Here is a 27,862-nt window from a genome sequence, read left to right as displayed (position 1 = left end):
CAATGTAGGCGTTCGTGCTCGTGTCCAGCAGGGGGAGCTGTTGCCATCAGTATCAAAAGCTGGATGCTGTCCAGTTCAGCTGGCTGAAAGTTGTGCAACCAGTGAAACCACACTGGATCGGGGAAATCAAGCGACGTCACGTGAGATTTCCCGGAACTATCCTTTCTTTCGCAAAGTTTGTCTTGTGCCCGGTGCTACCTGCGTGGAGGAACAGCCGCTCCGGAGCGCCAGCCTTCACACTGAATGTCGGTATGTGTGTTTCGATAATGTTCACCAGTTATCCAATTAGTCTCAATGAGCAGTTTCGACATAGGCTCACTGTCCAGCAGATTAAATATAATGCGAGTCTTGTTTGATATTAAACACACATTCGTGCAGATGTGTTGATGCGGGCTGTTGAGTGTGACGTGGTGCATTAATATAAGACTGTTATAAACATGTAATAATAACAAAGTAATACCGCTTTAAGTTTACTCCTAATGTTGCTCATACTGTATCTAGTTGTTGTTGAATGTTTTGAGCAGTGAGTTAACCCTCACTCAGGTATTATCTGCATCTCATACACAGCATAGTAACTGAGTAGGGGTTAGATTGGTTAAGATTGTAACATCTGCATATAACCACACTTTTAGCTGTGAAGAAGTGACACAAAAGCTGACCTCGCTGTCTCAGTGATTAATTCATCATTTAGTTGAGATTACAGTGACTACCTGTGGTTTGACATATGGCTGTCAGGCCTTATTGTTGCGGCGCTTGCAGTCGTGTTTGCTATTAAGTGAGAAACTGCCAGCGATGACTGCAGGAGTACTCCCGTATCCCTGTAACCCTGGCTTCTTGAGTGGTCAGACAATACTTGGGGGGCTGGTCCACTGAGCAAATTGCTGCCAGGCTAAGTATAGCATGAATACAAGTAAATCAGCAGAGAGCAATGGCTCCCCTCTGTGACAATGGTGGCATTTCCCGTTGTGATGGATAGTAATCCCAATGAGGACCCAGGTAACAGCCTTTTAAAAGCCGTAATTGCTCAGCTGTAAATGGGAAACCTATGAACAATAGCAATGCTATAATTTCCTGTAATGATGGAATTATTTCTTTACAAGATGCTTTTATGTCGCTACAGACAAACAAAAGGATATGATAATAAATCTGTGTGGTGTCCGGTTTGGAAGCATTATACCACTAACCCTGGCTTACACACACATCATCATGTTTGGCCTCAACACAAGCAAGAAGAGCTCATCTTTTCTGTTAAATAGAGAAAGAGAATATGTGGATCTCTCAAGGTGTTTTTGTCTTGAAACAAAAGAAGCTTTTATTGTCAAAATTGTATGATCTCCCAGCTTGTTGTCCTACTTGAACCAAACCTGCTGGAGTAATCTGCGACTTTAGCTGCATGATCCCAGCATACCAGACATGCCTTTGTCCTTATACAAGCAGAGTCTGGACCCTGAGTCCATTGCTTACTGGTACTGATGAGGTGGACTGTATGTGTAAAAGTGGAAGAGACAGGGGGTGGTAGTTTAAAATGAGCGATATCACCCTGCAATGCTCAATCAACCGATGGCAAAGCAGCCTCAAACCTGCAGCCACACTCACAAATGGTGTTTGACAGTGAAGCTTCGCTTTGATGGATTAAGTTTGTTTTACCGCAAAGGATTTTGTTGTGAACCCAACTTCCTTCCTTTCCCGTAATTCCCCTCGCTCTTTTAGGAGCTGACTTGGAACTGAGTGCCATTATGAGATGATGTCTCCCAGCTCGTCTTTCGTGCAAGTCAATTTCGATGACATCCACTTCTTCGAAAACTGTGGTGGCGGCAGCTTTGGAAGTGTGTACCGGGCCAAGTGGATTTCCCAGGACAAAGAGGTGGCGGTGAAAAAACTGCTCAAGATTGAAAATGAGGTAAGAATCTTAATTACCTGGATCTTTTTTTTTTTCATATATATTTTTAATTGTCAGCATAGTAATCATTTTAATTGCTATCCCATTTAGCGAGATCTGGTGACTTCTGTACCCATCACTCATGGTCATTATACTCCCCCTCTCTGAGCAGTGTGCTGCGAAAGAAACATTATAGCCAAATGAAAGAATGTATTTGGTCCAATTACAGCAAAGGCTGCTCCTGAAGTGTCTTTGAAAGCACAGGCCTATTGTCTTAAAGACAAAACAGAATTATCTTTGAAATCTTTTCAGGGAAATCGTATTATGTGTGTCGGCCTGTGATCGGATGTTCAGAAAATTGTTCATTGTTTCTTTTATGAAATTGTAAAAGATCACAGATATCCATTCAACTTCACTCAACTGTTGGGGAGAAGATTGTTCAATGGGAATAATAATGTAATCCTTGCACGTTGAACCAGATGTTCCTTTAATTATAGTGTTTGGTTGCGATTAAATGAGATCGTTTTATCAGGTTCATTCAAAAAAAAAAAAGAGGTTACACATTAACCTTTCTGTGCCACGATTATGCATTGATACGTCTTTGTATACGCTCCAGAAGACTCCATAGGACCATTGGCGTCCAGTCAGAGTTTGAGAGCCATGCCACTGAGTTCTGTAAAAGTCTGAAAAAGTCAAAGTCTGCTTTGACCTTTCCTGTTGGGGCATCAGGATAACCAGCAAGTTCTCACTTCTGCTTTTTATTAAATTCTTTTTTTTATGAATTCACAAATGGTGACTCCTTCAATCATCCACTTTAAGTTAACTGGGTTCTAAATGGATTGCAGTAAATCTTATACAAGCACTCATTTCTAGGTTAGGGTGGTGGAGCTTTTATAATCAATTTGAGGAAGTATTTTATGCAGTTATCAGGTCATAATTTTAACTTTTATACTTTGGGATACTTTGTGGTTTGGTGTTAATAACAGTCATGTGAAAAAAAAGTTCTCACAGGACTCTGTGCAGTCCTTTGAATAACCAAGCATTAATTCCATAGGAATTAAGAGGTTAAACAGCAGCCAAATGCACGTAACAAAATGATCATCAGCAAGTGTGATCAACTCTATAAAGTTAGAAGTTTTGACAGTTTGCTTGTTCGGGGCATTCAGGGATATGCCGCATTCTTTCCAGGACCAGATGTCCCAGTGAAATTACCCCAAAGTCAGATTACGCAGTGCTCTGACAAAAAGCAAAAAACCCAAGAGCTGTATTTCAGACTTTACAGACCACAGTTAGCATGTTAAATCTCAAAGTTCGTGAAAGCACAATTCAAAAAAGTCTGAACAAATATGGCTTTTTGGAAGGATCATGAGGAGAAAGCTTCTTTTGTCTAAAAAGAACATGGTAGCGCAGCTTAGGCTTGTACGATTGTATCTGAACAAACCACAAGACTTCTGGGACTATTTTTGACAGAGAAGATGTTTGGTAATGTTACATGTGTACGGTGAAATAGAGTATATCAGCATGAACACCTCATACCAACTGTCATGCATGGTAGTGGGAGGGGTGATTTTTTAGGTTTGTTTGCAGCTACAGGAAATGAGCACCTTGAAGTCACTGAGTTGATCTTGAACTTCTCTGAATACCAAAGTATTCTAGAGTCAAACGTCAATAAAGTTGGGCCATGCAACAGGACAACAGCAAAGGAAAGAATGAAGGTGTTGCAATGTCCAAGTCAAAGTCCAAACCTCAACAGCAGATTTGTCAAGAAGTGTGGTGATACGAAAGACTGATGAAGTCATACAGAAAGTGATTATTTTAAGCTATTGCTGTGAAAGTTGGTTCTGCAAGGTATGTCATCATGAGGTGTAGTAATCAAATATGTAGCTTGTTCGTAAAAGAATGTAGTTATCTGTAGCATAGTAAATATGCTATAAGGAAAGTATACTCAGTGCATGAACGGTATGTGCAATTCTGCTATGTACATGCTGAATAGAGTGTGAATGTTGTCATTTCCTGAGACTTAAATGAACCTTTGGTAAAGGTGATTTAAAGATAAAATATTACTTCACACACACTGAAATCATGTGTGTACTAAATTATTGATCCAGACTTCATTTATTTAAACTCTAATGCAAATAAGGCTTCTATTTTCTCTTCTATTCTCATGAAAATTCCTTGTGTGTGTTCACTGGTCAGGCTGAAATCCTCAGCGTCCTCAGCCACCGCAACATCATCCAGTTTTACGGCGCGATTGTCGAGGCTCCCAACTATGGAATTGTCACCGGTAAGTTTATAAATAATGATGCATATTTACAGCAAAGAAACCTCAGTGAAAAACAGAATACAACAGAGCCACCAGATAACATCATGATAGAAAAGGCAGCAGCCAAATCTGTTCGCACCAGTTGCTCAATGGAGCAGAAGTTTCTATGGAAGTGTGAGTGAATGCCAGAGGCCTCAGGACGTGCACACATTCATACAGTAGTTGTGTGAGCCTGTTTTCAGTTTTTGTCTAGGTCAAAGACCGAAAAGAATAAAGCCTCAAATGCTCGTGTAGCTGTGAACTGTTGTAAACAAGGGGCCCATCATGCTCGCATCTATCAGGGAATCCTGCAGAAAAGTCGTTTAAATCGAGCCCCAGCTCAAAAATGTGCCTAACATATTGTTCGACCTTCACTGCAGAATGGTGTATATGGAGTTTGACTGTTAAATGTGCCTAATGGTGTCGCTCAGTATAGGTAGAAAGGATGCTATTTTTAGGCTCGTAATGTAGTTACTCATTCGATATAAAAGATTAAACTTCGCTTTGCTTCTAGTGGTGAACTGACACCTAGAGTTTCGGTTTCATTGTGCTACTATGAAAAAAAATGCCCATGAGATTCAGGAACTGCTGCATGTTTGGAAATCCTGGTTCTTCCCTTCATCCATCATCTTTCTAATATGTTGTCTTTGCTTTGACAGCTCACTATCTGTTTACGAAACTGTAAAAAAACAAAACAATGAATGAATGAGTGAAACACCCTGACTCACAACAAACATAAGGCATCAAATATAAGATCTTTGTTCTTCTGAAGAGGAAAAACGATAAAGCAGTAGTTTACATGAGTCTCCACTAAATACTTCAAATCGCTTTGAAAGTAAAGCCACGGGATGCAATGCACTTTTTTTCTCTCTCTATAAAACATGGCTCTATTTAATAAGTGTGCGGCGTTACAAACAAGTGAGAGAGACATGCTAACAGATTGTGGTTTTCTGTATTTACCTTTATGCTAATGTTTTACAAGGGTGTTGCATTTCCTCTGCAGCTTGTAATATCTAATAATGAAAACATGTCAGAGCGATTCATGATAATCTTTGTTGTCCTGGAAAAGAAATTGAATCTTTAGCCATGGTTGAAGACCAGGCCAACTAATATTATGATATAAAAGGAAAGTTAGGAAAAACAAAATAATACAACAATAAAAAATATTTTACAAAAAGTAATAAAAAAAAAATTGCACTTTTAAAGTTTGTTGACATATGAGAGAACAAGAGGTAGTTAAATGAACAAAAGATAACAATAAAACAGTAAAATTCTTGATCAACTTCAACTGAAAGATAGATCCATCATTGTCAGCACCGGAAACAATTGTTCTTTAAAAGCTACATTTTATTGTGGAGTACCTCAGGGTTCCATCGTGGGTCCCATCTTGTTCTCTCTGTACATGTTTTCCCAGTGTCAAATGAGCCATAAAAATATCTCAAGAGAGATTTCTCATGCACTCATTTCTACTACTACCTTAGTTCTGCTGGACACTGAGGACTTTCTCAAAGCAATCAGAAAGGAAAGCAAAATTTTTTAAACAGTTTAGATTATTTCATGCAAATCGAATTTCTTTTGACCATGCAAAACCTTCCTGTCATTAACTGCTGCTAGCCACATTCCACTGTCCCTTATTTACAAGGGATTGCCACAGCGGGTAGTTTTGCATGTTTGATGTGGCAAAACTTTTGACCTGGATTTCCTTCCTGATGAAAATCCAGGATTGAACCGGGATCTTTTGTGTGTTAGGTGAAGGTGTAATCTACTACACTATGGAGTCAGTAAAATGTTATTACTTAAATTATTTTGTGTAGCGCAGTTATGTAAAACCAAGTCCATACTTTCAGTGTAATTATTTATCTGTAGACGTTATCTAAGTGTTCTAAGTGTCTCTCATATAGAAGTGTAGAAAGACCTTTGATATTCTTAAAGAGGTGCTCTTTCACACACGGATATTTGGCTGCATCAGAAAGAAAACTAAGATTATTATGAAAAGGCTAATCAGGCCTAACCACATTTTGTAAAATGTTATTCATTTGCCATTTTCTATGTAATAGTGTTAAAAAAGAAAAAGCACAAAAGAATCAGAAATCAAATCAAAGTTTAGTGGAAAAACGATCAGTGCACTCCACTCCTTTGCAGGATCGGTTGTACTACAGAGCTCCGAAAGGGAAGGTTTTGTTGTCAAGGAGTAGGTTGTGGTCTCTATTTAATAAGGCAGAATCTAATTAGCAGCAGATAGAGGGGAAAAAAACGTTTGCCGTGCTCACATTCATCATCTCTGTTATGACTGTGTTGACACACAGCATCAGTTCCCTCTTTCTCGCAGCCACTATCTACAACCTATCTGAGATACCTGATTGTCTCTGTTGACCTGCAGGAGTTTAACAATAACTGCCGTCACTCAGCGGCTTCATAAACCTGATGAATTATAGGAGAGTATTGTTTCAGGGTTAAAGTACATTTGCCAGTTACAGTCATTTTAAGGCGTTTTTTTTTTTCCTTCCACTGATTAAGACTCTGCCGTGACACTACGCTAAACTGAAAGTGCATTTTACATTGAAGCTGGCACAGATTATCTAAGGAATGTGGATGGGTGCAAAGTGCAGAAGGAGACATGTATTCGCAGTTGAACTAGCTGCATGATGTCTCACACATGAGTTTGCTTGTCCATTTTCATTCAGTTTTTCCTGTATCAAAGTCAAAAAGCAAACAAAAAAGGGTCAACAGGAAACTCTGGCTCATAATAATAATAAAAGTCCTCGGTGTATTTTATGGTTGTTAATTATGTTCCTATCTCGGTGCTTGTGCGTGTTTACAGTATTGTGTTGGGATATGATGGGGTTATTGCGCACAAATGGAGGGTCCCTGCTGTTTAGCTGGTGCTTGTTTATCTCTGTTGAAGGACTTTACTTCACAAGATTGCCTCTGTCTACACATAGTAAAGCTTAAAGTTTGTGTTCCTGTTTCAATCTTTGTTTCATCATAGTTGTCTTTTAGTGTCGTCAGCGGTCTTATGAAGGAGATTTTGCAAAAGTCCACATAATTAGCAAGTTTCATACATTTCTAATGGCCCATTAGAAATGCACGAATCCTTTGACAACAGAGCACGAGCAACTTTGTGTTGTAGACATTTAACAGCCATGTCCGGAGGGGACAAGAGAGCTCGTTACGACTGGTGCTCACCCACAGCGTCAAGCCGTAGCAATCTAGCGAGACACTCTATGAGTGGTGTGGCCGAATATCCAATTTGTGTTTGCATAACCCTTTCGCATACTGCACTCATATGCATGCTGTAAAACTCGTTTTACCACTGTAACATCATTCATTTTTATTCATTAAGCAGCAGTATAAAGTTTTCGTGTTTCCTCAGAATATGCAAGCGGCGGCTCACTCTATGATTACCTGTCCAGTGATGTCAGTGAGGAGATGGACATGGGGCAGATCATGACATGGGCTGCAGAGATCGCCAAAGGTAAACTTCAGATGTATCTTACTAGTAAATAACAGCTGAAATGTTGTGAGATTGATTGATGAACTTGAAAGCTTAATTCTTACTTAAGGACGGTAGTAAATAATTTTATTTTATTTCATTTTATTTATTTGACAGTTATTAAAAAAAACAACGGAGTTAGCTCCATAGAATTTCTGGCCAATTCTTAGAAATGCAGCTTATAGAATAAAATGAGGTATATTAAAAAATAAAGAGACACACAATTTAACACCCAAAGTAGTAAAATGAATACTGATATTAGAAGTTTTTTCTTAGCTTGTTATATGTTAACCAGCCATACAGTAAATAGATCTACTGCATTAGCAGCAGTCTTGCAGTTCAGTTTTGTAGTGATCTGCTTGAGCTGTGTAGTCATCCTTCATGGAAATATAAAGAAAATGAGTCAACAAGGCTGCAGGTTGCAGCTCCATGCCTCATTGCTCATTGCTGATATACAACAGGCATGCTTTAAATGACAATGTCATTTAAAGCATGTATTATCTTCTCATCAGAGCAACTACAAACCCAATTTCCCCAAAATTTGTGATGCTGTGTAAAATGTAAATAAAAACAGAATGCAGTGGTTTGCAAATCTCATAAACACATATTTTATTCAGGATGGAACAAAGAAAACACCGGATGTTTAAACAGAAAATGTGCCATTTTAAGGAAAGTATTAGCTCATTTTGTATTTGATGTCAGAAACACGTCACAGAACAGTTGGGACAGAGCCATGTTTACTACTCTGCACTGTCCTGGCTTTCTTTAACAACACTCTGTAAACATCTGGGGACTGAGGAGACCAGCTGCTGGATTTTTCCAAGAGGAGCGTTGTCCTGTTTTTGACTGATATTAGGTTCTAGCTGCTCGACAGTCCTGGCTCTCATCGTGTCGTATTTTTTAATTTCATGATGTTGCAGATATTTTAGTTGGGGAAAGGTGTGGACTTCAGCAAACGGGCTTTTCTCTATGAAGCCACACTGTTGTAATAGCTGCAGTATGCCTTTTAGTATTGTCCTATTAATATATACAAGACGTCATTGGGTGAGAGCATATGTTGCTCTAAAACCTGTATATACCTTTCAGTGTTGATGGTTCTTGTCCAGATGTGCAAGCTGTCAATTTCATAGACGGCGGTGCACAACCACACCATCAGAGATGTAGGTTTTTAGACGAGGCACTGACATTCCTCCTCATCTTTAGTCATCTTCAGTTTTGTTTTTCAAAAATGAATTCATTTTTTTTATTTCAAATTTGGATTTATCTGACCACAGAACAGTTTTCCGCTTTGCCTCAGTCCATTTTAAATGCCCTTTGACCTAAAAAAAGACGGCAGTTTTAATGTTAATGTAGTTCTGGCTGAGGTCATGAAAATCGAAATATGGTTTCATGAGATTTGCATATCTTTGCGTTCCCCTTTTTATTTATGTTTTACACAGTGTCCCAATGCTCGTGTTATTAGGATTGTAGTTTCCAAATGAGTTTTTATTAATGTTCCTCTGAAAATTTGTCTTTATTTCTGCTTCAGGAATGCACTATTTACACTCAGAAGCTCCTGTTAAGGTGATCCACAGAGACCTGAAGTCCAGGAATGGTAACTGACCACGACACGAGTTTACCAAATTTAATTTCTTAAATATTTTAAGTAAACATCTGCATTTACTGACTTTTTTTTCTCTTTCAGTTGTTTTATCTGCAGAGAAAGTTCTCAAAGTAAGCCTTTTTATATAACCTATGGACTGAAACCTAATCTCAGATGATCATAAAATAATTGGAAATAATCCGAATTCTGTAATCATAAAATCTGGTCCTTTCCAGCCACCTTGAAACACCTCCAGGCACTTTTTAGGACAAAAACATTATTCAAACAAACTTTGATAAGGTGGAAAAAAAAAGTGTTTACAATGTTGAATTTGTCTTAAATTTAAGTTTTAACAGCTTTTCCTGACTGAGAAATTGTACCTTGTTGCTGTGGCTCTGTTGCATAGATTTGAATTCAGGGTTCTTGGAGTGCCATGTCTCACTTCTACAAACTCAACCTGCTCTTTGATGTGATGGCCCTGTTAGCTAAGGATTCACATTCTATTCAGTGTTAAAAGAAATATAAGCATGAAATCCTCATTTGATATTTTCAGCAGTATACGGACACAAGAGGGCAGTGACTAACTTGGCATGTTCAAGTAATCAGGGACAGTGTTACGGTGTTTCTCGCCATAGGTGGATGAGATTGAGAGAAAGGAGATCCTCTTTGCTGATCTGCTGCTGACCGGTGACCAGTTCTTCTCTGATAAGACTTAGATAGATAGACACAAAACCAAAGTTGATAGTAATTGTGTTGGTACAGTATGTGATTGCTTTAAGAGTCCTGCAAAGTACATCCACTTGTAAATCTGCCAAAACCTTATGTTATATATGTCAGTGCTTTGAGGCTTTTTCTGTATCATAGAGACATTTAATTTGCCTGTGGCGTCACAGTGACTGAAACATACGATGACTCCAGGAATAATTATATGATTACAGTGCTGTAGATTTGTTGCATCAGCAGCAGGTGAATCTAAATCTGCATGCTGCTATTGATTGCTATATTTTAAGTGTGACACAAGGTTTATGAATGACAGGTTACTCTGGATACCCAAATAAACATTAATATTATTGTTATTTCTACAGATCTGTGATTTTGGGGCATCTAAGTTTGTCACCCACACAACGCACATGTCCTTAGTGGGTACGTTTCCCTGGATGGCTCCGGAGGTGATCCAGAGCCTGCCTGTATCTGAGACCTGTGACACCTTCTCCTACGGAGTAGTAAGTGGCAAAAAAGAACCTGAGTTGAAACACACACACACAAAAATGGTAGAAAATGCTGATTTCAGCTAATTTAATTACATGTACATTTTCCCTTGTAGTGTTGTTGCATAAGTACAGTGTAAAATGCTGAATGTAATGGAACCTGGTGAAATTAAATATGCTTGAGTGTTACATCACTTTATACAGAGCACATTTTCCTTAATGACTAATTGTTTGAATAAATAACCCGTCCTTGCTTTATATCTATTGAGGGTGAAGATTTTTTTTTTATTGCATTTTCATAAATCTGATGTTTACTTTTCATCCTCAGGGCAACATAAAGATCTTTAGGGGTGTCATAAAACCATCGTGTATGAATTAGATCATTTGGACACAAAATATACCATCTGTTTCCTGTTGTGTTTATGATATAAATATAGTTATGCACGCTTTAAACATCTAAACAATTTCATAATAATATACTTCTTCTATCTCAGTGCCAAAAATGTTTGGCATCTTAGCCCTTTGATTTTTATTTTTTATGTTTCAGTTTAAAAAAAAAATGAAATAGTTTTGTCTGGTTTTCTTCTTTCTGGTCTGAGTTTTGCCGTTTTAAATGTAAGCCCCGTGAAGCTGGAGCTGGTGCCATTTTTCTGTATAGTTACCATTTATTCGCCTCTATTCTAAGGTTAATAGAAAAGTCTTAGTGTTCGTGTCCTTTTGCCCTCCCTTAACACATAACATCCTAAGAGTTAACAGTTAAAGTTTATCACTTGCAGTCTCTGACTGTTTGAACAGACCTGCTTTCTCCTCCTGTCCTGCTCACCTAGCACCTAGCCTCTCCCATACAGAGCAGCGTAGTCATTCAGAGGACAATTTTCTTACTTCTACACTAAAATCAGCTTCCTGGGTTTAACAAGAAAAGAGCGGTTGGGTAATAGCAACACATTTATCCGCAAGTATTTTGTTAGAGATCCTAGAGGTTTGTAGTGTCGTTATTAATCCTGAGCTGACTCATTCCTTTTGATGTGTCACGAAAGACGTCAGACCGAACGTAACGCTAACATTGCACGCACACAATTTCTGTTGCAGTAATGTTGTTACGTCTTTTTAATGTGACCTTCTTGTATTTGTTGAATGCTGCCTGTGTGTTTGTAGCTTGTCTCAACCTGTTATGTGGCCACTTCTTCTCACTGTGACGAGTTTAGATCATAAGCCTGTTTTTGTCCGGGAACCGGTAACTCCAAATGGTATCATAATGAAAGATGCAATAAGCTTCTTATAAGAACCACAGACCAAACAGATAAATTTACTGAACATGAGCGAATTTTGGCAAACTAAACTTTTTAGGAGCTACCATGAGGGACCTGTTTTTGAAAAGTGAAACAAATGAGGAAGCGTTGATTCCAGAAAGTTTATTCACTTCATCCAGATGTTTCTTCAGTGGAAGAAACATTTCATCACTCATCCAAGCGACTTCTTCCATTTCTTTCAGCTGACTGCAGATTTCCCCGACCTTATAGCAAGTACAGTTTCATAAGGATCTGTTTATACGGTTGGGGGAATTTGCCGTCAGCTGAGACACATGAAGTCACTTGGATAATGTTTTGTCACATCAACAGCGTTGCATCCAGGTAAAATGGATCAACTTTCTGGCATTGAGAAAGTACTTTAAACCTGCATTCTTGCTTGTGGTTGCAAAAAGAAATTTCATAGAAGACTTTGGTCAAATAACTACCGGTACTTCTTCCTTACTTTTATGACCTATGGCGGGGGAAAAAGACACTTTCTCAAAGAGTTTATGGTTTCATTCACCAGTTAAAGAATTTACTAAATTCTGGTCCCCATTTGAGTCAAAAAGGATTATGACGAAGGTTGTGCTTCATACTGGGCCTGCTTTTGGTACCTATTTCAAATCCATCTCTCACTCAACACGTGCATTTTTAAAACACTGAAATGGAGTCAGCCTAACAGAGAATCAGAATCAGAATCAGAATACTTTATTGATCCCTGGGGGAAATTATTTTTTGTTACAGTGCTCCATTTTAAACCAACATTAAGACAAGACAGACAATACGCTAACTAAGAATAGTACAATAAGAAGTTGGGATATCTCTAATGAGTGATGTCACAGTGGCTTTATCCATTTGTTTTGTGAACTACTGGCCAGTGGGCAGTGTGGAGACCTACGCTTGTGAATGCAAGAACGAGGCGATGTAGGATCTTCAAATTGATACCATAGTAGTATCTACTAAAAATCTTGAACGAGTTACAATCTCTGTGACCTTGACCTCAAGGTCAGAGGTTAAGTTTTCTGAAAATCAAGGCCACGTAGGATTTTGAAATTTATACCATAGGTGTGTCTACCAGGAAGCTGAGGGGTATTTTCCTCGTATATTTATGTACTGTATGATTATATTTTATAAAGAGTAAATGTAAAGAAAATAACAAATAGCAGCACTCTTTCAAAGAGATGAATAATTAGACACTATATCAAAACTGATGACAGCTTTAGGCAGAATCAGTGCTTAAAGGATGCCATTGTGAACGCGTATAACAGAGGTCCTTCACAACAGGAGTCTTTGAAGAAAGTTTCTTTTTGCTTCTTTTTTTCCAAATCTGTAAAGTTGAGCAAGAATCTATTGGCTCATAGAGCAGGTCAAGGCCATTTCATTGGAGCTTTGTACCGCCTGCTAGATTTCTGTTATTTCTCATTCAGTCTCGTGGTAATAATATAATCAAAACCATTGAAAAGGTGTTCATTATTGTACTTCAAAGATCACAGAAGTGAATAATTCACCAGGAAGTGCAGCTAAAAGCCTGAGGTCAAGAAGTTGGAGCCAATTTATGTTATTATTTTTTTTTTTATCTTTTTTTTAGAGGAAACATATGATTGGCAAGCTTTTTATTTCAGTCTAAAAATAAGATTTTATCAAATAGAACGAACGCAGTCGACCAAATAGCACTAAAATCTCTCAAGAGGAAAAAAACAAAAAACAAAATCAGGCAACCGGTCCCATTGATGCTTTTCATTTGAACATTTCTTCTCTCTAAGTGGAAAAAAAACAGCATTTACGACCTTTGCAGGATTACAGCCTCTTAGAAACTTAGTGTCGAGAGTAATTTGGAAGTAGTTTCACTATGGAATCGCTTATCGGTTGCCCCAAAGTGGTTTTGAAAGTTGCTTTCACTATTATAAAAGATTGAGTCACTCTGGTAAAATGCAAACGCATTAATTAAAATTATTTTTCCTTGGATCTATGTAGGATTTTACAATCTGCCGTTGGTAAAATTACCTCAGCAGCCGTGAGTTTCTCGCTCAGACGCCTGCACGTTCATCTGATTTCTGTAGTCAAATACATACGTGTAATTAGACACAGCTGTCAAGAAGCATACATTTAGGAATGTGGTATACATATACAGTCTTACTCTTTGATGTTTGAAAGCGGCACTCCGCCACCTTTTCATTATGTGGTTTTTAAGATGTTGACACAGGTGATTATTTCTGACACTAGTGAAGCCCAGCTGAAAAGAAGCTGACTTATGAAGGGAGTACTTCAGCGGCCCAACAGCATTTAAATCATGCGTGATTCTTTTTTGATGTTTTTAATGTTTCGTGTGGTCTTCAAGGGAAATGCATAAATGTTTTTAGTGTTTTGCTATGAATACACATGCTATATAAACAGAGGGTATTGATATATTTATGATATTTCTGTGTAATTCAACCATGTGGTGATGGGTAACAGCAGCAGATCCATGCTTATCACGGCTCATGTGTACATTCACACATGTAGTGTGCTGTTGTGTAATTTTACAACACTGTTACCTGACTCTCTACCTTCTGTGACAGGTGCTTTGGGAAATGCTCACCCGTGAGATACCATTCAAAGGCCTGGAAGGCTTACAAGTGGCCTGGCTTGTGGTTGAGAAGAATGAGGTATTTTACTGCATGATTACATGAATGCAATTCTGAAAGGAGAAGTGAAACTGGCATATAAAAATATCTAAATAAATAAATGAAAAAGTAAATAAATGACTTACCGAATAAATCAATAATCCACTAATTACACCAGAATAATATTAGAGGTTTAATTAATTTATAACGTTATACTTGTTTTAATTTCCTCTTGTGTTTAATTACCTTTGCATCAATAACCCTTTTCCAAATTATAAAAAACAAAAAGTTCAACTTTGATGTATGCCAAACTGAAACGCACTTTTATTCAGAGTATTAACAACAACAACTAGTAATAATCAACACGTAAATAATCATTACTGGGCTTAATTTTTGGCTAGGTTAGCTAAGCGCCTCTGGGTTTCGGGGACCCCCGTTTGCGACAGTTGGCTGCATCCTTTAAGATGCGTTTTCCCTCCTTTGGTGGGTGTCTGAAGCATTAGGTCAGCGGCGACTTGTACCCTACAGTATTCAGGCAGTGCACACACTGAATCAGCTGCAATTGGTGGAACATTTTGGCAGTATAACAGGGTGTTTTGCCATATTTTGTCAGGACTGAATGCAGGCCTGGCAACTGCTGTGGGGAGCAAGGCATGATGGAGATTAGGCAGTAGGTGGAAAGTTGACGAAAATGATACAGTGTGAATGAGTCTTGGCCTCATTCACATAATGATGCCAGGTGTACTCAATAAAATGGTCACAGGTGTATTTATGTGTATCTTTATTTTTTGATTATGGCAGTTGTGATCCTTCATATAGAGCAATAATTAAATGCTTGACAAACAGGAGACCCTTTAGGACAAAGGCAATCTAACAGACACAAGAATGGTATTGAGCTTCTTATCTAAGTTAGCATATTAAGGTTCCTTTAAAGCTGTTCTTTCCTCTGCCTGTGTGTGTGGGGTTTAGAGGCTAACCATCCCCAGTGGCTGTCCTTCCAGCTTTGCTGAGCTCATGAAAAAGTGTTGGGCAACAGAACCAAAAGTAAGTTGTACAAGCATGCAAATATGAAGCAGATATATGAATTATATACACTGCTAATGGTTTTATGTTCATTTAGGAGCGACCAATGTTCAAGCAGATCCTCTCTACTTTAGAGTCCATGTCTAATGACAGCCAGCTTCCTCAACAGTGCAACTCTTTCCTTCACAACAAGGCTGAATGGAGGTAATGTGATCAGCTATTCTTCAAACCCAGTAAATGTATTTATAACTGTCTTTTTTTTCGCCGGTATACTGCCTCAGTGTAGGGAGATGTGTGACTGTTTTCAAAGAATGATGTGGAAATGTAGCTGACGGGGGCCGTGAAACACAAAAAAGGACTTGAGATCATGCATATAGATCTTTAATAATCACACTGATAGCTACATAAAGACATAAAAAACCCCCAAAGAATCATCCATCTGGATATACTTCCTCTCTTTACCCATAAGACCCTAAAAATAATCACCATCTTTTTCAAGTAGAAGTGTTTAATTGGCCTGTATGAGCAGCTGGAGGTTTGGTGGTGTTCGGCACAGCCTGAGTCTCAGCTGTTACTTTATTCTCTGTCTGCCTCTCCCCGGGCCTTGTCTGCGCTTGGAGTTTTTTTTCCTCAGAAGTTGTGTTGGTGTTATTGTGTCCAGGCAGCCATCTGCAGGTGGAGCAGGTTGAAGTAAATCTCTGCTTGAAAACAGAAAGCGACAATGTGTTTTGGCCCAAGAAGTTAGATCCGGCAACATTAGAGGGCTCAAAGTGAAAGATGGCACCTCCAGTCGTAAAAAAGCGATGTTGAGAAACCTGTTGTACCTGTTTCTAGCTTCCCAGGTATCTGTGTTACCAAGAAAAGCCCAAATAGTTCTATTTTTATAGATGCTATTTTTGGCTCTTTCCTTCTTAGTATTTAACTTAAATTGAAAGATTTTGAGTTTCATTTTAAGGTTCATATTCTTTCCTGTTTTAGCTGTATTGTTACATTTGTCACATTTACATAATGGACCTGAAGTGCTTGTGTAAATTAAAAATGAATGCATTCTCCCTTCCAAGTACAATAACTTAAAAATACAATAACGTGACTGCTGGATAATACCAGTATGTAACTGTATGCACCTGAGATGTGGGGCTGGAAGCTGACACGTGGTCGATTCCTTCATTGCTAGGATTCACACGCTGATTATTTCAGTTTTAAGTATTTTTTTTCTATAAAAGGTTTTTATCTGTTTATAATGCTCACTGAGCAGGAAGGGTCAGGGCAATGCCAAACGTAGAGGCCTGTCAGTACAGCGGGAGGCCGTAGAGCTCACTATTTGTGAAGGAAGTGGGTGGAGGAACTGGAGGACTGGGAGGAGTAAGTCATGGCCTTCCTGCCTGGGCTGCATTTGTTTATAAAAAGAGTGTGGGAGTTTTAGCGGGCCTGAAGTTCAGCATGGCTTTCTACGATACATTGCGCAGCCCCACCTGCTGGGCAAAACAAATCCCAACATGCTTTGTCCTGCACTTGGTATTTAAAGTGTCGGCGTAACTCGTAATCACCTCCTGAGTGCAGGGCTTTATTTTGGATTCATTTTAATGTTGTGTCACTGGATGCTGTCCTAAAACTCTCTGTCTTATTTTGTGGTTATATTCTTTATTTTTCTCACTCTACAAATCCCCTCAAAGACCAAAAGCAACAGTGGAATGATTCTTCTCACGAATTTCACTAAAGTCAGACTGATATATTGAGATTGCCAGTGGATTTCTCTTTTGTTCCCTAATCGTCTTTCTGAAATGTGATTTGTCAATAGAACTCGGAAACCAGAAAACTTCCCATACATAACAATATTATCCTTTGTTTGTGGTTGCTGTCAGTTATACACATATTTAAGAAAAGAAAAAAGAAAACCTGGATTATTATTGAGCCACTTCGTTTATTCCTTCAAACACATACCTTGTCCTGCTGTCATGAATAGTCTAACTGAATGTAGTCCCAGATCCATTGGATGTTCGATCACTGCTTTACAGAGGTTCGTTAAAAACTACAGGGCAGCTGTTTTTGGAAATTATGTAAGGAGTGAGCTCAGACTGAGTGGTGCAGACTGTAGGGAAGCCAGAAAATAAAGAGACATGGTTTAAAAAAAGAAAAATGTTGGTTTTGGTTTTTATAAGAAAAATCCAGCCATCCTTAAATGTTAACAGTTTTCTCCTGCTGTATGATGAAGGTGTGAGATTGAAGCTACACTTGAGAGACTTAAGAAGCTGGAGAGAGACCTGAGCACTAAAGAGCAAGAGCTGAAGGAGCGTGAGCGGCGACTAAAGATGTGGGAGCGCAAACTCATCGAACAGTCCAACAGTCCGGTGAGTTCCTCATTATCCCCTCTTCACTTTGGTCCACCTTCACCTTCAGGACAGCCGCATCACTTTGTGAAGTGGTCTCGGCGGCAGCACGTCGACTCTGCGCTGTTGTTCACGTTCGCGTTTTCATGTAGAGGCTTATTTTCTGAGCTACCTTCTGAAGTCCCCTCAACCTTATTCTGAAATGAGAAGGAAAGTAGAAGAGTATGAAACAGAGTTGTGAACATTTGCATCGTGACAATAAAAAATTACTATTAGATTGTAAGCATCCAGCCTCTGACATGACAGTCACAGCTTTAATTCTATTCCTTTTTCTGCCTTTTTTGCATCTAACATCCAATGCAAAACGATTTAGGGCTCAACTAATGATCATTTTTATTACTGACCAAAATCTTATCAGCCCACAGCTCCTCCACCAGCAACTGAGTAGCCAGAATTGGCACACACATCTGGGGTGATCGTGGCTCAAGAGTTGGGAGTTCGCCTTGTAATTGGAAGGTTACCGGTTCGAGCCTCGGCTTGGACAGTCTTGGTCGTTGTGTCTTTGGGCAAGACACTTCACCTGTTGCCTACTGGTGGTGGTCAGAGGACCTGGTGGCGCCAGTGTCCGGCAGCCTCGCCTCTGTCAGTGTGCCCCAGGGTGGCTGTGGCTACAATGTAGCTTGCCATCACCAGTGTGTGAATGGGTGAATGACTGGATGTGTAAAGCCATACAAGTACAGGTCATTTACCATCTTAGGCCCCTGAAGTTTCTCATCTATATTAGAACATCATAATGTTGTACTAGAGGGACAAGATGACCCATTTGTAGCATTTATACAGCCTTATATAATTAAATAATTTCATGATGATAACATTTCATTTATGTCCAAAAGCCTTGAATTTTTGGTATATTGTGATATCATCATGTTGCTTAGTAATCGCCTACCAACGTTAAAATGATCCAGCTTGTCTGGGGTTCCCAGAACAACTGAGAGATATAAGCTTTCCAGCTTGTCCTGGGTCTTCCCCCTGGCCTCTTCTTGTTGGGACATGCCCAGAACATATCACCCAGGAGGTGCCAAGGAGGCATCCTTGTCAGATACCCGAACCAGATCATCTGGCTCCTTTTGATGTGGAGGAGTAGTGGCTCTACTCTGAGCCCCTCCTGGATGGCCGAGCTCTTCACCCTAAATTAAAGGGGGAGGCCAGTATCTGCAAACATGTTCGTGTAGTCACTACCCAGCGCTCGTGACCTTAGGTGAGGGTAGGGGAGTAGCTCGACCGGTAAATATTACACTTTTATGCTTAGCTCTCTCTTCACCATGACAGACCGGTACAGCATCCGCTTCACTGCAGTCGGAGCACCACTGCTTCACACTCGGCTGCAAACTGCTTCAGTGCAAACTGAAGCCCACCACTTAATGAAGCCAACAGAACCACATCATCTGCAAAAAGCAGAGACGAGATTCTGAGTCTGCCCAGGTGGAAGCCTTCCACCACTTGGCTACGCCTAGAAATTATGAAAATTATGAACATAATCGGTAACAAAGGGCAGTCCTTTAGGGAATCCAACACCCACTGGGAACGAGTCCGACTTATTGCTGGCTATGCGGACCAAGCTCTAGCAACGGTTGTATAAGGATCAAATGGCCCGTAGCAACGGGACACGGTCAAATGCCTTCTCCAAGTCCACAAAACAAATGTAGACTGGTTGGGCAAACTCCAATGCACCCTCAAGTATCCTCAAGAGCATAAAGACCTGGTCCAGTGTTTTTTGTGAATGATACCTAGTCATTTGTCTTAACCTATATATGGCCATGCATCAGAATCATGCACATGTTAGATACCTGGAAGCTGTCTCTCCCACATAGACAACTCACAATTTCTTTAACAAGTCAGTTGAGCCTTTGAATAAACTGCATTAAACGTGCTTCTTTTCTATGTGCTCTGTCGTTCTGCTGTCCTGTTAACTTCACTTTAAAATTTGGCTTCTTAAATTATTTTATTAAGGGTTCATGCTACGTCCAAATGGGCAGAATCAACTTTTGGGGGTTTTAGGGTTCACATTGTTGATTTTTCTCATTTACCTTTTTCTTTGTTATTTACTTCTATGTCTCTTCTTTTCTATCCTGTTTTCTTGTCTTTTCCCACGGTGTCCCTGCTTTTGACATCGTCCTGCCTCTCAGCTGTTCTTACCTCTAAAGATAAGTACTAATCCGTGCTTTCAGTCTGTGATTGAGGAGTCTTAATAATTCACAGATGTCTTCTCATATCACAACCTCTGGTAATGAGTATGTGAGTCTGCAGTCTGTGATAGAAGACTTGAGGCTTTATTGGCTGGCCTGTCCTGCACTCTAACATGCAGGTCAACACGTGAGTCGAGCAACTCCTCCAGGTCTGTGAGCTGTGTCAACATGACAGTGGAAATGGGACACTTCCTGTGGTCTGATGACACTGAATGAACCCTTCAAGTGTTTGGTATTGTTCCACCTGCATCCATCACATAGTGTGATCTCACTGAATATAGTGGGGGAAATAATTATTTGATACCCAGTTGGATTTGCATATTTTCTCACTTACAAAGAAATGAACAGTCTCTAATTTGTGTGGTAGCTTCATTTAATGGAAAGAAAAAAAACATATTACACAAAGATTATAAATTGATCTGCTAATTGAGTGAAATATTATTGATCTCCTACAACCCAGAATTCTGGCACCTATAGATTGGGTGTGTGCCCATTTGACATGCTGACAACAATCAATCAATTAATGAATTACAGCTACTCCTGATCTCAACTTGTTATGTATATAAACACACCTGTTTATATACATAAACACACCACACTATAAAGCACACCTGTCCACCACCATGGCCAAGACCAAAGAGCTTTCAAAGAGACAAGATTGCAGACCTGCAGAAGTCTGGAAATGCCTATAAGACCATATGCAAGAAGCAAGAAGTGGCGAGAAGGGGACAATTATTGGTGCAAAGAAATATAAAATGACCATCACTTGCCCTCAGTCTGGAGCTCCATGCGAGGTCTTTCCTCCTGGAGGATGATCATGAGAAAGCTGGTGGATCAGCCCAAAAACAGGAGGAGCTTGTTAATGATATGAAGGCAGTTGTGACAGCCACCAAGAACACTATTGGAAGCACACTACGCTGTGATGGATTGGAATCTTGCAGTACTTGCAAGGTGCCACTGCTCAAGTAGTCACATAGACAAGCCAATCTTAAGTTTGATCAGCAGAAATGTTGAGTTCCCAAGCAACAGCCATAAAACCTAAGGGTTTCGAGAGCTTCTGTAAAATCCCTCCCCGGATGTGTGGAAACCTGGTGACCAACTGCAAGAAATGTTACGGGTTTTTCCACCAGGGTACCAAGTCATGTTATGCTTGTGTTATGCTAGTCATGTTATGAGATATTAATAATCAAATACTTATTTTAGACAATGATATGCAAATCAGCTTATAACTTTTATGTAATTTATTGATTTTTGGTTTGAAATTCAGTTTCTCTCCATTAAACTAAAACTACCATATAAACTAAAAACTGTTCATTTCTTTGTAAGTGAGCAAACTTACAAATTCAGCAGGGGATCAAATAATTACATCCCCCACTGTATATTACTGGTGTTGTGAAAGCACTAATATGAACAGCTTGTTAAGTTGCGTTATTAATTATTCGACAATTATTTCATTAATCATTACTTTGTCACACCATAAAAGAGCATTTATTCTGCTTTATAAGCTGCGTTCATGATGTATTTCCACCACATATGGCGCGGGAACTTGGTCACAATTATAGAACATATTTGAAGCCCTCCACCTGTGGATATTATGGATGTAATTTGCCGTATGCCTAATGTTCTGGATGTATAGTGCCATGCTGTGAAGAAAGAGCCATGTGATCCAGTTGCCTAGAGAAGGCCAGGCTTTTATGATGAAGTGACATTTTGCTGACATTAAGATTGGCCAATTTGTTCTGGTTGTGGTGGAGTGCAGTTGTTGAGACACAGTCTCTTACCAGGATAAGAAAGTACATGTTTTTTCCTCTGAGTGACCCAGGTTCAAAACAGTAGGAGAGGGACTTTGCTGTGTGGCTGTCAGCTTCATTCTCTCATTTTACTTTTGAAAACAGGTTTCTTCCTAAGGCCTCCAAAAAAACATGAATTTTCAGCCAAAGAATTTACATTTTAGAGCTTAACAAAGTAACATCTTTCTATAGACGCCACGCTGTATTTATCCACACAAAATCACGTCTCAAGAGCTGCTCTTTACAGTACAGAAAATCATATTAGCATTAGTGTTCACTTAGGTATTATGCCTCTTGTGGGGGAAGGACATGCTTCCTTGAGCATAGCCCATTAAATTGTCCCCTTCGCTTGTTATAATCAGTCAGTCTCATGAGGATGTAATCCTCTGTATTCCTCTGTTGTTGCTTGTTAGCTTGTTGCCATGAGCTAATAATCCTGTACAAATATTGCCTATCCTCTTGTGCCATCAACTCGTAGACATATTACACTAGACATAACAATCAGCATTTTGTGTTTTTCCATGGGAAAACTTCTTATTTCCTTTATTTTCCATTATAATAGTGAAACTTCTTCATCTGATTTATTTTCCTGTTAACAGATGATTTTCTTTTGACTTTCTCCTAATCTGCCTTGGCTCGATTTCATTACTTTCCACATCTGAACAATTAGTGACTAATAAAACAAACGTTTTGCCATTAAAATGATATTAGTTACATTTCTATAGCTAGTATTAATAAACGTAATGATAACAGAGGATGGCTTTTAGTGTTTTCATTTAAAAAAAAAGAAGTAAAAAATGCTTTTCCTGTGGCCATTTTTCAATCTTTTGTTGAGACATTAACTACATGCTTCTTTATAGGTATATCCATGGCCTGACTACCCATCATCCACTTAGTCCACATGGGGGCACAATTGTGTGAATTAAACCCAACTCAAAGTCCTTTTCTCCTGCATGTTCCACATATAAATCTTAAAACACAAAGACTGTATCCCCCATTTCAAATTTTTAGATTTAACCACACTTGCCAATGACGTGCCACACGAGCATGGCTGCTCATTTGTGAGATACAATGTGGCTTTTGAAGAGTGATGTTAAGTCACTCCAGTGGGATTCTGGCATTGGCTTAGTGTTTCCGAATCTGTTTACTTCTGAACTGCATTATAGGAGGAGGCGGAAAAGCTCTGTAGGGCTGAGTGGCTTTATGAGGCAGCAGCCTCAGCGACTGTCGACTGAGCCTGGCATTTAGTTCATAATCCGAGCTGTTACAGGATGTCGTGGGAAGAAGACAGTGAATGGGGGATTACTCATTCATTTAGACGTATTTTCTCCAATTTCCCATTGCATTATTTCTGTCATTACACACCAGTCTCATAATCACAATGATGAAATCTTTATTTTGGCTGGCAAGTTTCTGCCTGATTGCATTTAATGAGCAATAAATGATTTTTTTTTTCATTCAAATAGATCACATTAGATCAGTCAGATGGGCATTTCTGTTGGATATAGTCCATTATGGCTACATCCAGTCTTCTTAATCACAAAGCACAATAACTGAAAAAGTAATGGTTTCAAAGATGTGGACAAAAATATGGATATTTTCCATTTTAATAATATTTACTAGTCTTGTGAGTTTTACTTTGGAGTTCTGGCCTTTTTTAGATGGACACATGATGCCTATATCCAACCACATTCTGTTGCTTTGGATTAAATTTGTCTTGTCTTCGCAGTTGCTCCCCACGTTGGACATATATACCTGGACAGAGGAGCATGTGGTTGGTATCAGTGTGTTTTTACTTGCAGCCATTTAAATTGTGATACAGTCATGATTGCTATTAAAACGATTACATCGTGATTTTCTTCCTTTAGTATTTCTGGATGCAGCAAATATTTGGCGCAGGTTTGTTCATTTACTTTCTAAACAGTTCAGATCGTCTTAAATGTTTTCTGTTTCGCATTCTTCATTCTTTCCGCGCTCGTTTCAATGTTTGGTTGTGTCTTTGCCAGGAGACAGCGCATGTGACATGCAGCTTTATGCGGATCTGTTTAAAGAAAACCACATCACCGGACGGAGGCTGCTGCTGCTCACAGAAACCGACATGCGGGACATGGGGGTCAAGTCCAAAGGTCACGTCATGCACCTTAAGGCAAGACACTGTTAACCATTAACCGAAAACTTTTACGGGGTATCGGCAGAGCTCTCTGATATTTGGCTCTGCGGTGAATTCAAAGGGAATTTTTTTCTTTTTCCAGTGTGAGATCGAAAAGCTAACTAATGATTACCTCGGGTTCGTCCACTTCCCGCCACTGCTGAAGGTATCTTCATCTGTTAGACGTGTTACATTTTTATTGTCACGCACCTTTTGGGGCTTATGTTTATGTGCTTTTGTTTTCTTCCCCAAGGATGAACTAGAAAAGGAGGTGGAGCAGAGTAAAACTGTAAATCTGGAGCTGGTGTTTGGGTACCACTGGAAACCAGCAACAGGAAAGTCTGTAAGTCTGTCAGAAAACACATTCAAACACTGACTCCAACATATTTTGCAGCTGTGAGCAAGCGATGAAACCCAAAAAAATAAGAATATCACAAAGAAATGTTTTCTGCTTTGAGCATTTTTGGCATAATTGATACTTTCTAAGGAGATATAGAGACATGCGATTGAATCGGCCCACTACAACTGAAGCTGTTTGTTCTGAGGATTCGTGATGGCGGCTGTTATGCTGACCATTCAAGGCATCACTAGACATGTATTAAACCAGACAAATAAACATTTCAGGCTCAGCCATGTACCACATCCACCTCGACTTGCTCACAGCCCTTTGTTAGGGTCTCAAACTGTGGAGAAAGGGTGGCTCTTCACTTGCTGTTTGAATTTAATCAAAAATAGCCCATTTAGCCAGAAGTCATTTTCTTTTAAAAGGCAAACGTTATTTAATCTTTCAGCTGTTCATTGTCCCATCATAAATAGTCCTCTTTCAGTGTGTTCGGCAGGGCTGAAACGAGCCTGCTAATTGCCTCCCATTTCTTCTGACATGTGGTGGTTTAGTGGGTAGAAAACACAGCAGGGAGAAGGAAACAGGAGGCTGAGAAAATGAGAGCTAATTATTTTCCCCTGCCTGGTGTCAGGTTCCGTGTCAGCCTTGTTTTTACAAACTGGAAGGTTTTTTGCACTAAATAAAACAAACCCGCACTGCATTTTTTTCTTCGCCCCTCTTTGCTGGCGATGTCATGGAAGCAGCTGCACTTCTCAAAGACAAAATGAGGGCCTGCGATTGTGCGGCCACCATCTGACAGCCACTGAGGGTCCCCTACTAATGAGGATATCACCGTGCAGCCAAGTGAAAGGTGCTGAATTATGTATGAGTTGTCATTAGACGCACTCGGGTCCTAGGCATCATTACCAGACATTGTTTCTGCTGGAGTGATTAGACTAGCATAGACCTGGGAGCCCCGGTGCGACCGTCCAGGCCCGACACCAGGCCAGCGTTGGGCCACTGGTGTGTTTCTGAGCCAGAGGCTTGCTCAAGCTTCCCCCTTTGAGTCATTTCCAGCCCCCGGGGACGATGAAGGAGAGGGCGAAGGCTCCTCAGACGAGTGTGTTAGTGCCACTCCTCTGATGTCTTTCTCTGTGATCACTACACAATGGATTGGCCTGTGCCATGAACCCTGTGTGGTTAAGCAGTGACCTGTAGCTTCCTGGCAGCTTTTAGGGATTGGCGAAATCATTACGTGCGTCGTCAGCATTCAGTATGCAGAAGAAGAGGGCTGGGGACCGCTTCGATTTGTGCCTCCCCAGTTTGATGTGTGTCTCTCTGCAGCAGTCCATGAGGAGAAAAAAAAGGTTTTATCAACTAAAATCTGACAGTTTCCTGCTCCAAAAAATTAATCCTGGATTCTGAAAAGGCCTAAATGTTTGGAATTTAGAATAGCGGCATGAAAATATTTGCTGCTGATTTTTGTTTCCGTTTCTCTGTTAGAGTAATTTAATGAAATGTGCCGAATTTGAGGTATATTTATGTAGAGAACCTAATTCCATAAAGATCAGTCTTTTAACTTAGGTTTGCATTGCTGTAGACATTACATGCAAACTGCATTTTACATGTATACTCTGTCTTTTCTCCCCTTTGGTCTGCTAGCAGTTTATTTTAAAAGTTTTATTTCATACTTATCTGTCTTCACCCACAATGTGAGGCTTTCTGGCCACTGTCATTCAACTACCTGTAGGTTGTGCTGTTGGTTTATATACAAGATTTACCAAGTTCTCCACACAGATGAGTGAAATTAAAAACTTTTACATCTATTGTCGCTGAGACCTACATTATCTGACCGGCAATTATTTTATTTCAAGGACTGCAAATGGAAAATGTACATGGAACTCGACGGCGATGAAGTCGCTATAACCTACATCAAAGATGTCATCTTTAACGCCAACAGACAAGACGTTGAAATCCTGCGGATGACTAAGGTGCCGTCAGAAACGCATTTCTGTAACACATCTAATTGCTTTAAATGTTTTGATTGGTGCATTTTAACCTGACGTATTGTGGTGGTTGCAATTGTCTATTTTTTGTTTTTTTCAAACAAAATAATGTTTTTCAATGCAGCCACCTTTTGTGATGGACAAATGGGTCACTGGGCTACAGGAGAACCAGAGAGTGGACTATACCGTCAATTATGAGGTGGGTCATTTTAGCAGCTGCAGTTTGAAAATGCATCACACAGGCAGTCACGCACAATCATGTTTAACAACATACATTAAATATCACTACTTTCACTTCAGAATGATGTCAAGTCTCCCAAGTCCACCAGACACAGCTGCTCGATGACATGGAGCGTCAATGGTGGACGAGACGAGATCAAGACTGTGGAGCTCGTCATTGAAACAGCCCCAGCTAGCACAGACTGGAACCTCAAGGACAGATCAAACCGCGGTAAATATTTATTATTTATTCATATCGTTTTTTTAGCGGAAAAAAAAAATTCTTCATATAGGAGGTGTATATGAGGTACGTGTTTTCTGTTTTAGATATTGATCCAAAGTGGATGTACAATGTAAGACTGAAGCAGATGATAGCCCAGAAATCCCAGCCGACGACTGCTGCTCACACTGCCTTCACGAGCTCTGATGCTCGCACTCTGCCTCAGTTCCTGTCTGCACATGAAAGACATGTGTCTTCTTATGCTGCAGCTGTGCGCCGCTCTCCAAACCGCGTCAACTCTTCTCACTGGGCCGACTCACGCAGCTCCTCGCCAACTGCCAGCCTGTCGGCCAAACTCTCAACGCTCTATCTGGGGTCAAAGGGCAGCAGTCCCTCCAGCACTACGTCAGAGAGCACCTCAGACAGAGAGCGCCCGCTCAGTGCAGGGGCAGTGCATAACTATCGCAGAAATAGCAACACGGGCAATACATTTACTGTGGGTGGGGTGCAGGGTTGGGGTCATACAGAGAGTAGTGGTAGAGGTGGACATGCTCATAATAAAGGTGGCAAAACCCCCCGACATCCATGGAGACCGCCGTCCAACAATTACAGTGCCAGACCACAGAGCCGCACACCATCGATACCGGGTTTATTGTCTGTGACACAAAATGCCAGTGAGGAAAAGGAGGGGGGCCAAAGCAGTGACGGAGGGTGGATCAAAGTGGAGCGTCATAAGAGATTACCACGGCAGGACAATAAACAAGTCAGAGGTCGACCGAGGAGGGGGGGCAGGGGAGGGCGCGGTGGTGGTGGAAGAACTTAATGTAGGCCACACAAGAACTGAACATGTTACACACTGAAAAGGTTTTACACATGGATTATGTCTGCTCACATGACATAATTAGTAACTGGGATTTGTATTTTAAAAAAATGAGCTTATTTGTTCACGTATTTTTAAAAACGACAGTGTAGTCTGTGATTTTTGCAGATGACATTCAAAACTGTGGTTCGCATTGAAAATATGATGCTATTTATCAATCCTAAAAATAAAGATTTAAATTTAAACTACATTCCTGCCTCACCAATTCTATTGTGTGTGTGTGTTTTTAAACATATAATAATTCAGAAGTGCAAAGTTTTATTTGAACTGATTTACCTCACCCCACCCCATTATTCCCTTTGATGTATAAGCAATCATGCCCAC

The 27,862-nt window shown here is 39.9% G+C and overlaps 1 protein-coding gene across 1 annotated transcript; it reads left to right on the top strand.

Annotated features, from left to right (window-relative positions):
- Positions 1-120: 120 nt before the first annotated feature.
- map3k20a (mitogen-activated protein kinase kinase kinase 20a) lies at positions 121-27,728 on the top strand. The gene is made up of 20 exons (XM_085249810.1): positions 121-249; positions 1,711-1,900; positions 4,076-4,163; positions 7,555-7,656; positions 9,203-9,268; positions 9,359-9,387; positions 10,342-10,479; positions 14,312-14,398; positions 15,326-15,400; positions 15,477-15,583; positions 17,592-17,727; positions 23,472-23,516; positions 23,611-23,641; positions 23,749-23,888; positions 23,995-24,057; positions 24,145-24,234; positions 26,088-26,204; positions 26,344-26,418; positions 26,520-26,670; positions 26,766-27,728. Exons 2-20 carry the CDS (start codon positions 1,742-1,744, stop codon positions 27,479-27,481), a joined length of 2,415 nt encoding a protein of 804 aa, XP_085105936.1. The 5' UTR covers positions 121-249; positions 1,711-1,741; the 3' UTR covers positions 27,482-27,728.
- Positions 27,729-27,862: the final 134 nt, after the last annotated feature.

Source organism: Mchenga conophoros, linkage group LG16 (assembly GCF_057382185.1).
Source record: "Mchenga conophoros isolate Kocher_MC1m ecotype Shallow Benthic linkage group LG16, M_conophoros_male_GT1.1, whole genome shotgun sequence".
NCBI lineage: Eukaryota > Metazoa > Chordata > Actinopteri > Cichliformes > Cichlidae > Mchenga > Mchenga conophoros.
This window is presented reverse-complemented; position numbering and strand designations above follow the sequence as displayed.

Excerpts from the sequence above, each read along its gene's own strand:
- map3k20a (XM_085249810.1), top strand. The coding sequence starts at position 1,742 with ATGATGTCTCCCAGCTCGTCTTTCGTGCAAGTCAATTTCGATGACATC. Across the intron at positions 7,657-9,202 it reads GGCTGCAGAGATCGCCAAAG|GAATGCACTATTTACACTCA; the intron begins GTAAACTTCAGA and ends TTTCTGCTTCAG. Across the intron at positions 15,401-15,476 it reads GTTGGGCAACAGAACCAAAA|GAGCGACCAATGTTCAAGCA; the intron begins GTAAGTTGTACA and ends ATGTTCATTTAG.